Source organism: Sorghum bicolor, chromosome 1 (genome assembly GCF_000003195.3).
Source record: "Sorghum bicolor cultivar BTx623 chromosome 1, Sorghum_bicolor_NCBIv3, whole genome shotgun sequence".
NCBI classification, from domain to species: domain Eukaryota; kingdom Viridiplantae; phylum Streptophyta; class Magnoliopsida; order Poales; family Poaceae; genus Sorghum; species Sorghum bicolor.
Window position 1 is genome coordinate 3,455,228 of NC_012870.2, and position 11,908 is coordinate 3,467,135.

Genomic DNA, 11,908 nt, shown 5'->3' on the forward strand with positions numbered 1-11,908 from the left:
CCTCTGCCTGGATCTGTATTTGTCATATGAGAATAGCATCAACGTATTTGTCATCAAGGTAATGTTATGTCATTGTAATTCTATTGGGTTTTCGGTCGTTGGCGCATACTTAGAAAAACTAGTTGTTAGAGGCCGGTGTAATCCGAGACTTGCTGCAAGCTAGTGTGGCAGTTTAAACACAAGTACTTGTTAGATTCAACGCAAATATGAATTTATGTCCGAAGATATTGCAAGTCAAACAGGAGAACTTCGACAAAAACATTGAATATAAGAAACCTGAGAAAAGCATAACATCTCAACAATATAATCCACATCAGCAGCTAACACATACACAGTACACACACCCAAGAAAGGAAAATAAACCTCCACCGTCATCATGTATGGCAAAAGAATCACATGTAGATCAACAAATGCACCCGGCCGGCCCAACTAGCTGCGTGGTGATCTAGTGCAGCATCGCCATGGAGGCGACCGCCGCCAGCGCCATGGCACCGACGACGGCCCGGCAGTTGCTTGCACTGACCCCCGCGCCGTTGGCGTTGGGCGCGGGCGCGGTGGTGGCTGTCGCGTCGGGCGGGCTGTCCGTGGACGACGCGGGCGGCGACGCCGAGGCGCCGCTCGGCTCGGTGCTGGGGCTGGGGGACGCCGCGGAGGAGCCGGAGCGCGCGGCGGCTGGCGCCGGGGAAGGGGAAGGGGCGTCAGAGGAGCGCGTCGTCTTGAGGACGCGGATGTTGAGCTTCTGGCCGGCGGCGCAGTGGCCGGGCACGCCGCAGATGAAGAAGCGGTGGCCGGGGCTCTTGATGACGATCTTGTCGTCGCCAGAGGTGTGCGTGGCGATCGGCGTCGAGTTGGTGCAGCTGTCGTAGTCGGCCTTCTTCACCTCCAGCACGTTGTGGATGCCCGGTGGGTACGTGAACTCTGCACGTACGCGCGCGGCCATGCCATGCGACTCCATGTCAGCTCATCATCACATCAGACGTGCATCGATCTTTCGATGCCAGAATGACCACGCAAAGAACAGAAACCAAAAGAAGCGGCTGGAATGAGGAAAACGTGCAGACTACGGTACAGTACATCTACCCTGTAAAGAGACCAACGCTTTGTCTGACACCGATCCTAAAAAAATACATGCTTGTATGCTACTCATGGTTGAAATTTGTCAAAGCTCTTCGCTTTACAACTACTGTGTTCACAGTAGTATGTATACTAATAGATGCATGCATGGTGGCTGCGTCTAGATGATAGTTTGGTAATGATACTACTATCCTTTTTTCAGTTTTCTACCATCTTCATTATAACCATAATATATGGTCCTCGATTATGTTCATCGAGTATATACATATACAGCCTGATTTTGCAATTACTGAAAAGACAGCTCAGATTAATTAAGACTGAAATGCAGATACATGGAGGATCATGATATGCACAGCAGAGCACAATTAATAGGTAAAGTTTATTTTGCTGCCGGTAACCATTTCTCACTCTCCGGCCATGTTAAAAGTTCAGACAGATCTAGCAGCCAAATGAACATCTAGAGCTGGCAAAGCCCTCGTTCGATTCGTATGCTCTGGTGCAGTAATTCTGGACCTCACCTCAGATCAACCCTGCCATGGCCATGTATCCATTTCTTGGATTCCTGACTGGCTTTTGTGATTCAGACGTCTACATCAGTAAATTAATGGACCATATATATTACTATGAACAGCACACAGTCACGAAGCCTCCGTGAATGCCTTTCATGTGCATGACTAATTGACTACGCAAAGCTAGCTCTTACCGCGGTCTGCTCTGTGTGCACTGTGCAGTGCAATAAGAAACATAAAAGCAGAATTCCGTTGCCATATTTTCATGGCTAAAGGTTTAAAGCTAGACTCTTCATGTAAACGCAAAGACAAACGGGAAGAAGCTAGCAGGACATGTTCTAAAAGTACTGACAGTGACAAGTGATTGTCGCTCGTCTTTGCACCAGTGAGGAAATGAGGGAGATGGTGCCTGCTCAACGTGTCACTGAATTAATTAGTGTGTGTTTTTCTCTTGAGCAATGCTACTACTACATCAACGAAGCATTTCAGTAAACATGCATGAAGCAGATTATTGCAGATTATATGGGGTTGTATACTTGTGTATACGTAAATTTGTAGAGATGCTTGAGCAAGCGACAATATTATATGCTTCACATTGGTAATTCTAGCAAAGGTACTCGAAGAAAATTTTGCAATAAGGAAATGTAGTGCAGTGACTTGCAATGGATCTACCCTGAAGCTACACATATATTGGTAATTCTAGCAAAGGTACTCGAAGAAAATTCTGCATATATGGCAATGAAGTATCACAAAATGTACTTGAACGAGAGAGAGAGAGAGAGAGAGAGAGAGAGAGAGAGAAGACAGCTAGAACTTGCCTATGGTGTCTCCAACACGGAAATTCTTCTTGGAAGTCCAGTCGGTGTAGTTGATGTTGCCGAGGATCGTCCACCCGGAGGTGTCGCCGACCTTGTAGATGACGGCCGACGAGGTAGCGGCCATGGCGAGGCCAAGAGTCAGCACCAGCAGACACTTCTTCATGTCCATGGCTGCCATTGCTGCGCTGCCTGCTGCTCGATCTCTCTCCAAGAGCTGCCACACACCCTCTGAGTCTCTGACGACCTTGTGAATGAAGCTAGCTATATATAGAAAGCAAGAAGAAGATGATAGAGAGGACGAGATGCCAAGAGCAGAAGAGAGGGAAGGAATTTATTTAGTTGCGCTTTGCTTGCCGATACACCGATGCTGCTGCGCTGGGGACTGGGGTGCACCGTCACCATTTTATAGCAAGAGACTTTGCCCGTTTCTCCTGTAAGACCATTCTGCCCCTGTGCTCTGCTACGTTGTTTGTGATTGCGCTGCTTGGGCAGTGTTGGCAGCTAGCTGGTTGCTGGATCCTGTATTCCTGTGCATGTGTTTTTGCTCATGCATGCATGTTCCTTGAGTAAAGCAAACTCGATCACAAAAGCTGGCCGTGAATCCAAGTCTTGATCATGAGCCTGCTTGTGTGGTTGGGTGAGGTCTCTGGTGCCATGAGTGAGTGAGTGGGCTCTGCTGGTGAGTTGGAGCTAGTTGGGAGTTGGGGTTAGGAGATCTTTTTCGTTTCATGCAAGCAACAACTAACGGCGGCCATGCATGCAAAAAATTGTCTTTCTTTTGATCTGTTTGGTTGGTGTCATATATGCTTGCAGTGACTCAGGCCACCTCCTGTTTTCAACCATTTTCTTTTCACATGTGGTAGATATAATGGGAGACCGACTGTGAATATTTTATTCGGATCTGTTCTGAAGTGGCATATAGAGGTTAACTAAATATAAGATTTACTGGATGTTAACCCATGAAACTTCTTAGGGTCTGGATGAGACCTCAATAAAGCTTAAGGCAGGTCCCACGTGTACTAAAAAAAATTAATAAGTTTTTTAAGTGGCTTAAAAAAAATTAAAAGCATATTTGTTGGGTTCCTCCTAATGTTTTTGAAATTTTTGCTGCTAAAATATACAATACAATTTTACATTAGGAGTACTGGATGATTTTCAAATCACCTCAACCACTTTTATATTCTCTCTCTCTCTTATATATTTACATTGAGAACCTTATCTTCCTAGTCGTCGTCCTCGCGTCTTTCCACCTCTAATAATATGCGGGCGTTTATTTCCACGCGATTGAATCAATTTTCCCAAGTGTGAAATATTATGAGTTGAGATATCAAGATTGAGAAGGGTTTTGGAAAAATCTTGGAGATACTCTAAGGTCTATTTCTACAAGGGCATTAGGGACATATATAATCCGTCTCAACTTTAAGGTGGGTCCCGTTGGTGCTAAGGTCTCTCCGTTTTGCATAAAGCTAGCAGAGGCACTAAGTTAGGTCCCACATAACAGCCACACATGAGATCGTGTCTCCTTCCATCAAGATCCTTGATGGTCTCCACAAAATTCCCACAGTACATATCCTAGTTTTGATTCCACACTGACATGCTAGTATTAGCTAACATGAGCTTAAACCACAGGATTGGTGTTAACATGAACAATAAGTAATTTAATATGAATTAGCACTAACCATAACACGAAGTTGTCATCTGCCATCAGTAGTTCTAGTAGACGAAATTCATCAATGTCTTGGCCTACTCTTGAACGCTAGTGAGGAAGCCTGGTGGTCGCATCGATGATGATCTGACCTTCCCCGGACTACAAAGGAATAGGGACAACAGTGCCATGTTAGTGGTGGCGAGAGGCAGACCTTCCCGCCACTAGCTTGCAGCATCACATTAGATTAGATTCTTAGTGACGACATTAGGTGGATCAAAACCTAGGAAACATAGCTCAATTAAGATGTTTGATACCCCTATCCTCGATGCTCGTCACCTTGTCCAAAGAACAATGGCAAGGATGCTATAAAACATCAAGATCATCAATGATGTGCTCTAACCTAGGCCTCCCACAACACCAACGTTCGAACAATAGGGAAGAAACATAGGAAACAGGAGCAAAAGTCATCTTAAGTTGAGGTCGGGTTCATGGATTGAAACTGGCCTTAGTTTTTTGTTGGTGATTAGGGCCTCTTCAAGGTCTACCAATATAGTATATGAGGTCGACTCAACGGGGCTCGTAATTTTGTAAATTTCTTGTATTCCAGATGCCTTTATGTATACAAGTTACGAAGTGATCCTTAAGGTGAACCCCATTTTAAAATACAAAAAGCCCACCTTTATGTCTTACTTGTGGCTAAAGAGGTAGCCAATAGTAATTAAGGAAATTGGTTGTTGATACCTAGGGTTGAGGGTAGGTGATAATCTTATGGTCAATCTTCAAGGTTTTTTTTGTGTCTAATGCCTCCTTTGAGGTTGACCCTTCTAATGTATAAAACATTGACCTTTTAAGTTGGTAAAAACCTTTATTTATAAGGTTAGATATTAATTTGCTTAGGGCCTCCTTTTTCATATATTGATGGTGCCTTTAACACTAAGTTTAGCCCTAGGGTTTAATTCTCATTAAATAGGTTGTCATGCCAACGCTTTTAATGAGATGGAAAAAAGGGAGAGAAGAAAGATGTTTCATCTAGATGAAACAAAATGAGTTGTTTCTGCCACAATACTCTCTAACTTATGTTGTTTGAAACAACAAAATTATACAAAAACATTGTAAAGATAAAATACTATTTTACACATGTGGATTTCTTGAAGCACTGTTATAAAATCTAAATGGGCAGGCCCAAATATCTGAGGTGATTCGTAGCTTAAATTGTGATAAAAAAAACGTATATGTATTCTTGTATTCCATAAAAGGAAACATTACAACACTCATATTCAAGCACACACATACTCATCTCTGTGAATATACATGGACACATTCTACTTATATGAATTTATAAAAGAGATTAAGACAACTGATATTGTTGAGATAATAATGAAAATACGACCACTCATAGTAATGTGAAACTCAAGCTTAGGTAGACCACGTTTTACTATAAGAAGAAAATGAACCAGCTGATTATTCCCCATGTGCAAAATTATTTTATTTTGCAATAGATGTAGATGTTAATTTCTCTACCCACAATACGAGGAAAGTGATCCATAAAGTGAGCCTTTTAAAAATATAAGAAGAAACAAAATCCACTTTATCTCGTCCTTGTGGCTAGCGATGGAGGAAATAGCAAGGAATCTGTTTTTTTACCATTTTATCTAAAAGATCGTAATATTGTGTATCGTGTGCAATTCTTTTATTAAGGTTTAAGTGTATAGATCTGAAATAATTCCGAAAAACAACAAATCCATAATCATTCGAGGATGATTGTATCCTAGAATGCACACATTAATATATACATGTTTAAGCATGGTCACCAAAAAAACGATGTAAAAGTATTTTATCTCTTCAATGTCTTATTTTCATTTTGTTGTCTCAAACACATAAGCTAGAGAATATTATGGCAGAAATAAATACTCATTTAGTTAGTGTAACTAAAGCATCTATGTTAAAATCCTCTAAGAAACACGAATTTTTTGTACACTATAATTCCATGCACTAAGCACTAAACACTAAACACTAAAGAACACATGATTTTATCTTACAAATATGTGGCATGCTTGCTCGAAAAATTCAGGCATAGTTAGGATAAGTGTAGTAGTTTTTTTGTAAGTGCTAAATCAATAGTCGACTATCGTCGGATTTTTGGAATGTAGGCATATCATTCACTACCTTTTGTTTCAAATACGATGCAATTTTTAGGATCAAACCGAGTTAAACTTGTTTAAGTTCAATTAAATTTATATATTTCTTAAATACACAAAATTTTTGCGCATTTTGTATTAAGATAGAAAATTTTGATATAAACATGTATGACTTTAAATATGCACTAGTTTCGGACGGAGGGAATGAAAATGAATGAATATACGTATATATAGGACTAAACCACTAATGATGATGATCGATCGGTGTTATTATGCAAAGAAGCAACGTTATCACGAGCAAATGAACATCATGTACATATAATCCCACGCTGCGCCTCCACGGTCACCAAGAAGACTTGATAATAAAATTACACATGGATCATCTATCAAACCATGCATGCATGCATGGCGCCACCAGCAGCTAACTTATAGTAATAATTCATATAAGAAGAACACGCAAGTCCTTTAAGCATGCGACGGAGGATTAGATGTCGAAGGATTCCTTGCCGGTGAACTTGACCTCGATGGGGCTGACGTTCTTGCCGATGCTGCGGAAGTTCTGCCCAACGCCCTGCCTGCCGGCGTTGACCTTCTCCGGGTAGACGCCGTCCTTGGGGTGGAGGTACTGCACCTCGCCGTTGGGGAAGACGCGGTAGAACTGGTAGTTGATCTTGTACTTGGAGCGCAGCCTGGTGCCGAGCGCCAGGCACTGCTCCTTGCGCGCCAGCTTCAGGAGGTTTGGACCCTCCCGCATGATGGCGGCGCCGCCCGTGGGCATCTCGAACACCTGCTCCTTCGGGGACGTCCACGTGATCACGTAGAACTCCTCCACCTGCGCCTTCCGGAGCAGCCCGCCCGTGCTGCCGCCGAAGATGGGCGACGGCGTGTTGGGGTCCAGCTGCGGGGGCACGAAACCCTTGGGGGCCTCCTCAGTCACCGCCGCCGCCGCCGGTCCGTCGTCGGACGCGCGGAGCGGGGCCGGACCGCGGGACGACGGCATCGCGAGCTGCGAGCTCAGCTGCCGTGGCTTCGCCCAGGCGGCCGCCAGCAGGTGGCGCGTGGCGGCGGAGGCTTGCGTGGCCATGGCCATGGGCGCGCGGCGGAGAGCTTCTTGGAAGGAAGGAGATGAGAGAGTAGTGGACTGGATGGAGAAGGGCGCCGCGCGAGCATGCAGCTAAGAGGACAAGAGAGGCTGGTGTGGCCGAGACCGCAGGTTGGCGAAGTGGATAAGGGGATATGAGTCCGGCCAATGGGGAGTGCGGATTTTGATACGTGGGGAGGCTGGGCATCCACACACGTCACAGCGGGGTCGTCGTCTTCCACACGCACCAAGGAGAGCGTGGCACATCACAATATCTCGTCATCGCATCATGGTGCATCGCCGGTAGTTGTACAGCATGGATATGATATAAAGTCTGGCCAAAGCTAAGGTTTCATTGCCACGGGCCCGTTTCACCAATAAAGTAGGTTTTTTTAGCTATAGAGTCGAAGCTATTTTTTATGAATCATTTGATAAAATAGTTTTACACGTAGAGATTTTATAAATATGCTCTCATACAATTTCACATAGGGCCCACAGCGAGCTGAACTTTGAAGAAGAAGAAGAAGCTATTTTTAGCTTCATTCCATACCAATTTCTTGTGGCAGCAGGTTTCAAGAAGCTTCACGTGAATCTATTTTTTAAAAAATAAATGTTTGACATAAAACAATTTCAAACAACTCATAAAACCTACTGAAAAAACCATGCCAAACAAGACCTAAATCAGCGGCCCTGTTAAGCACATGTTTGTTTGGTGAAGCTCAACTCCTTCGTGCAATTAGGAGACGTTAACAATATCTTTTTTCCCCATTAGAAGCCTCTCCGTACGCTAAATGTTTGCTTAGCAGAAAGGCTATAACTTAAAGATTGTTTACTGATTTATTATGAAAGAAAAACAATGCTAAATAACTCATAAATTCAGTAGATAAATTCAAGCGAACATGCTCGCTGTAGTAAAAAGCTGGAGCTAAACAAAACCGTGTCACATAGTGCCTGTTTGGTGAAGTTTTGGTCAGTTCTGACTTGAGTTCTTTTTGCGCACTACAGTAAAGTGATATTTTGTCTCTATTACCATTAAAATAAATTAGAAACTGATAATGCAACAGTTTAGGCCTTGTTTAGTTGTAAAAAGTTTTTGGATTTTGACACTGTAGCACTTTTATTTGTTTGTGACAAATATTGTCTAATCATAGACTAATTAGAATCAAAAGATTCGTCTCGCGATTTACAGGCAAACTGTTTATTTAGTTTTTATTTTCGTCTATATTTAGTGTTTCATGCATGTGCCGCAAGATTCGATATGACAGAGAATCTTGAAATCTTTTTAGTTTTTGGAGTGAACTAGACAAGGCCTTATTTTTTTTTCCTTCACTGGTTCCTCCGTGGACTGGCGTCATTTTAGCAGCACTGCACCAGTGATGAACCGGATCGTCCTGGATGTACACACAGTGGTCTGCGTCAGTGCACTGCCGGCCCAGAGAAGGTATAGTTCTACTCATTTTATATGGGCTGAAGTGATACTTTTGGCCCACAAAATGTCCAATGGGCTGTCGCCCGGATGCCAACTTCGAAGGCCCGAAGAGTCAAGTTTCCCTCTTACCTGGTACAAAAAGAAAAAGAGAAAAAAAGAGAGGCGGAAACACACCGTAATTCGTGGTAATTAATCTGCATGGTAAGGGAAAGTGCCTCTGATTACAAAAAAAATTACGTCTTGATTGAAGACCATGAAACATGTTTCATATTTAAAAATAACCCGGACTATCAACAAAGGAGCAATGTTTCGTTTTCTACACGACAATACGTAAAAGGAACGCAATAAAAGCCATTCCACATTCCCCAGTCCCCCACCTAGGGCGCCAAACCAGAGACGGCGGGCAAGGAAAAAAAGAAAACCCTCCCAATCATGAGCCGTCCGCGCCCGATCCGACGGCCACGGACCCTCCCAGGGCAGAGCGGACCCATCCATAACAGGAGGGGAGGCAGAGGAGAGAGCGGCTGCCCCCCCCCCCCCCGCGCCTGGCTGCCTCTTCGTCTCTCCTGCCAAGAACGCGTTGGCGCAGCAGCCCAGGAAGCAACACCCAGCCGCCTAATCCCGCAACAACTCGTCCTCCTCTACTCCTGAGGCTCTTCTACATCTTCCTACCAGTTTTCGAGAGGTTTGCTGGAGTGGACCGGCGGTGGAGCAGCAAATCTGTAAGCACCATTTCTAACTTCTTTCTCGTCCCCATTCTTCTGGATTTGGGAGCTTTTTTCCCCTTCTTCTTCTTCGGTTTGGATTTTCGAGGCCATCTCGTCTCGGGGTTGGATTGAGTGCGTTGGACCTGTGAATCTGGATCCTGGTTACTACTTACTAGTCGCGTTGGTGTAGCTGGAACTGGAAGGTTTGGCCCTGATTTCTCTTGCATGTAGGAACTCTTTCTCGATCACCGTATAGATACCGCCGCTTTTTCTAAGCTTGCTCGACGTTTGGCACGCAACCTGAACTCGTCTCGCCCGCGGCCGATCTCCTCCATCCGCTGGACGCGCCGCAATCCGGAGAGGAGACTACGCTAGGTCGAGCACCACCTGGGGCTCAGCGTTCTCACGACCAGTTCCGGCGCGGCGTCCGCCCTCTGCAGCCACTCGCCACTCGCCCCCGCAACCGTCGTTGTTGTCGCCACTTTGGCCGGCGACGAGCACCACCAGGACAGCAGCTCGCCTTGGTCCTCCCTTCCTGCTGTGCCAAGCCGTGCGCCCAAACCTTAACGTAATTCGTAGGTAAAACCGTGCTCCCAAACCCTAGCATACTATTCGTAATCGGATCTACTGGGTCCGCCCGTGCTCGGTTGTGTTGGATTTTTTGTTCTTGGGTTACTGATTTCTCTGTAGGTGTTGACCTCTTGAAGAGAAAGATTAGATTTTTTTTGGCCCCAAAACAGAGTGATTTTTTGTTTGCTAGTTTTACTGCATGCTCTGTTTCCCCCCTCTAGATCGACCGAGGAGTAGGATTCAGTTAATATCAAGTTATATTTTTGTTTTAATCTCATCCTTGATGGGGTAAGACCGTAAGAGTGCTCTATGTGTTTGGATGGAGAGGAAGACCCTCTTCTTGATTTTTTTGGGGCGCTAACATAGTTTCCTAATTAATTTGGGGGCCAGATTTTTTATCTGATTCGAGTGTCCAAGTTCACTAAATCCACTGGAACTTTGATCCAAAGTTGTTCTGTGTACTTCATTCACTACCTAGTGCCTAACTACCCGTGTACACTTCCAGGATACAGTATGGATCAGGACGCGAAGGACTCGAGGCCCTCAAGGTCTCCCAGCGAGCCAAACCTCTTCCTGCAATGGGGCAGCCGGAAGAGGCTGCGATGTGTCAAGACGCGTGATGATGCCTCACCATCACCATCTCCATCTGAAGGTCTGAGACGTGCCATACCCCGTGCTACTCGACCCCTCCTTGGAGCTGACATTGCTACATTTCGGTCACCACGGCGCCCTAGCACCCTTAACCGCAGGTAATTTCACCGTGCGCAGGCTTTGTTTGCATTGGCCACTATAACATGAGCAAGTTCCCTGAGCCCCTGATACATTATGCAAAATACCTTCTGTCAGCAGGAAATCAGATTCACTAGTGAATGATTACAAGCACTCGATTGCGCTATCACCAGAGAAGGACAGGTATTACACAACGAGGGGTTCACCATTTCCCTTCGATGGAAATGGGTTCGACTTTGGTAGCATAACAGAGGAGAAGGGAACCACTGCGTTGCCAAGATTCTTCATTGCATTGTCAAACAAGGAGAAGGAGGAGGACTTCATGGCAATGAAGGGCTGCAAGCTGCCACAGCGGCCAAAGAAGAGGCCCAAGTTGATGCAGAAGTGCTTGCTTGTAATGCTTACTTCCACTAATTCAATTTATAAGTTTTCGCTTCATTGTTATGATCATACTCATTCTTTCGATCTTGTCTTCTGTTTCATTTTTGGACAACTATAGATGGTGAGCCCAGGAGCTTGGTTATCAGATTTGTCGCATGAGAGATATGAAGTTAGAGAGAAGAAGAGTTCTAAAAAGGTACCCTGCATATAGATAATTTTGTTTTGCTTAAAGAAGTGCATTTGTACCTGTGCCTCTCTATTCAACTTCAAATTTACATTCTCTTACTGCCTGTTGATTGTTGCTGATATGAGTGAAACAACCTGCAGAGAGCTAGAGGCTTGAAGGCTTTGAGCATGGAGAGTGATTCAGAATAGAGGTCGAGGCAAATGAATTTTTTGGACTTGACTTTAGCTGGTGGCAAAAATCTATAGTTAGGTGGCACTGCCTACTGCTTGTCAGACAAACCTCAGCATCTAATTTGGTGTTATGAGTGCTCTGATCAAGATCAACTGATGTCAACAGCAAAGAGCATGTTAGATTCCTGATCTAGTGAGGTGCAGCTCCATCTTTCTGGGTAGTGGGCGCCTTTGTGAGAAACAATGAAAGTTGGATACAATAGATGGTTTCTCAAAACCACAGGAAGGAATTTCAACCGTTGTGAAACATTGAAAGTTGGATGTTGGCTGAGAACAAATGAATTATGATGTTTAATTGTCGTAAACTTGTAGCTGTAAGACTTATGGTAATCATTCAATCAAAACTGACCAAAATTTTCAAATGTGGACTAGCCTGCTGTATGAATGAGTTGAAGCTGTGCCAGACC

At 44.5% G+C, this 11,908-nt stretch overlaps 3 protein-coding genes across 4 annotated transcripts; 1 reads left to right on the forward strand and 2 right to left on the reverse strand.

Annotated features, from left to right (window-relative positions):
• On the reverse strand, positions 208 to 2,794 carry LOC8061123 (blue copper protein). Its single transcript, XM_002466203.2, has 2 exons — positions 2,402 to 2,794; positions 208 to 918 (listed from the first exon to the last, which is right to left on the reverse strand). The coding sequence occupies exons 1-2, from the start codon at positions 2,577 to 2,579 to the stop codon at positions 446 to 448; spliced, it is 651 nt and encodes a 216-aa protein (XP_002466248.1). The 5' UTR covers positions 2,580 to 2,794; the 3' UTR covers positions 208 to 445.
• On the reverse strand, positions 6,425 to 7,377 carry LOC110431678 (photosystem I reaction center subunit II, chloroplastic-like). The gene has a single exon (XM_021451001.1). The coding sequence runs from the start codon at positions 7,275 to 7,277 to the stop codon at positions 6,672 to 6,674; it is 606 nt and encodes a 201-aa protein (XP_021306676.1). The 5' UTR covers positions 7,278 to 7,377; the 3' UTR covers positions 6,425 to 6,671.
• On the forward strand, positions 9,236 to 11,866 carry LOC8081209. 2 transcript variants are annotated; one of them, XM_021448680.1, is made up of 5 exons: positions 9,236 to 9,419; positions 10,480 to 10,723; positions 10,821 to 11,097; positions 11,203 to 11,280; positions 11,412 to 11,866. In XM_021448680.1, exons 2-5 carry the CDS (start codon positions 10,488 to 10,490, stop codon positions 11,457 to 11,459), a joined length of 639 nt encoding a protein of 212 aa, XP_021304355.1. In that variant the 5' UTR covers positions 9,236 to 9,419; positions 10,480 to 10,487; the 3' UTR covers positions 11,460 to 11,866. The 2 variants fall into 2 exon arrangements, with proteins under 2 accessions (XP_021304355.1, XP_002463694.1); XM_002463649.2 differs by having other exon boundaries at positions 10,824 to 11,097.

Excerpts from the sequence above, each read along its gene's own strand:
- LOC8061123 (XM_002466203.2), bottom strand. The coding sequence starts at position 2,579 with ATGGCAGCCATGGACATGAAGAAGTGTCTGCTGGTGCTGACTCTTGGC. Across the intron at positions 919-2,401 it reads CCGTGTTGGAGACACCATAG|AGTTCACGTACCCACCGGGC; the intron begins GCAAGTTCTAGC and ends GCGTACGTGCAG.
- LOC110431678 (XM_021451001.1), bottom strand. The coding sequence starts at position 7,277 with ATGGCCATGGCCACGCAAGCCTCCGCCGCCACGCGCCACCTGCTGGCG.
- LOC8081209 (XM_021448680.1), top strand. The coding sequence starts at position 10,488 with ATGGATCAGGACGCGAAGGACTCGAGGCCCTCAAGGTCTCCCAGCGAG. Across the intron at positions 11,098-11,202 it reads TGATGCAGAAGTGCTTGCTT|ATGGTGAGCCCAGGAGCTTG; the intron begins GTAATGCTTACT and ends GGACAACTATAG. Across the intron at positions 11,281-11,411 it reads AGAAGAAGAGTTCTAAAAAG|AGAGCTAGAGGCTTGAAGGC; the intron begins GTACCCTGCATA and ends AACAACCTGCAG.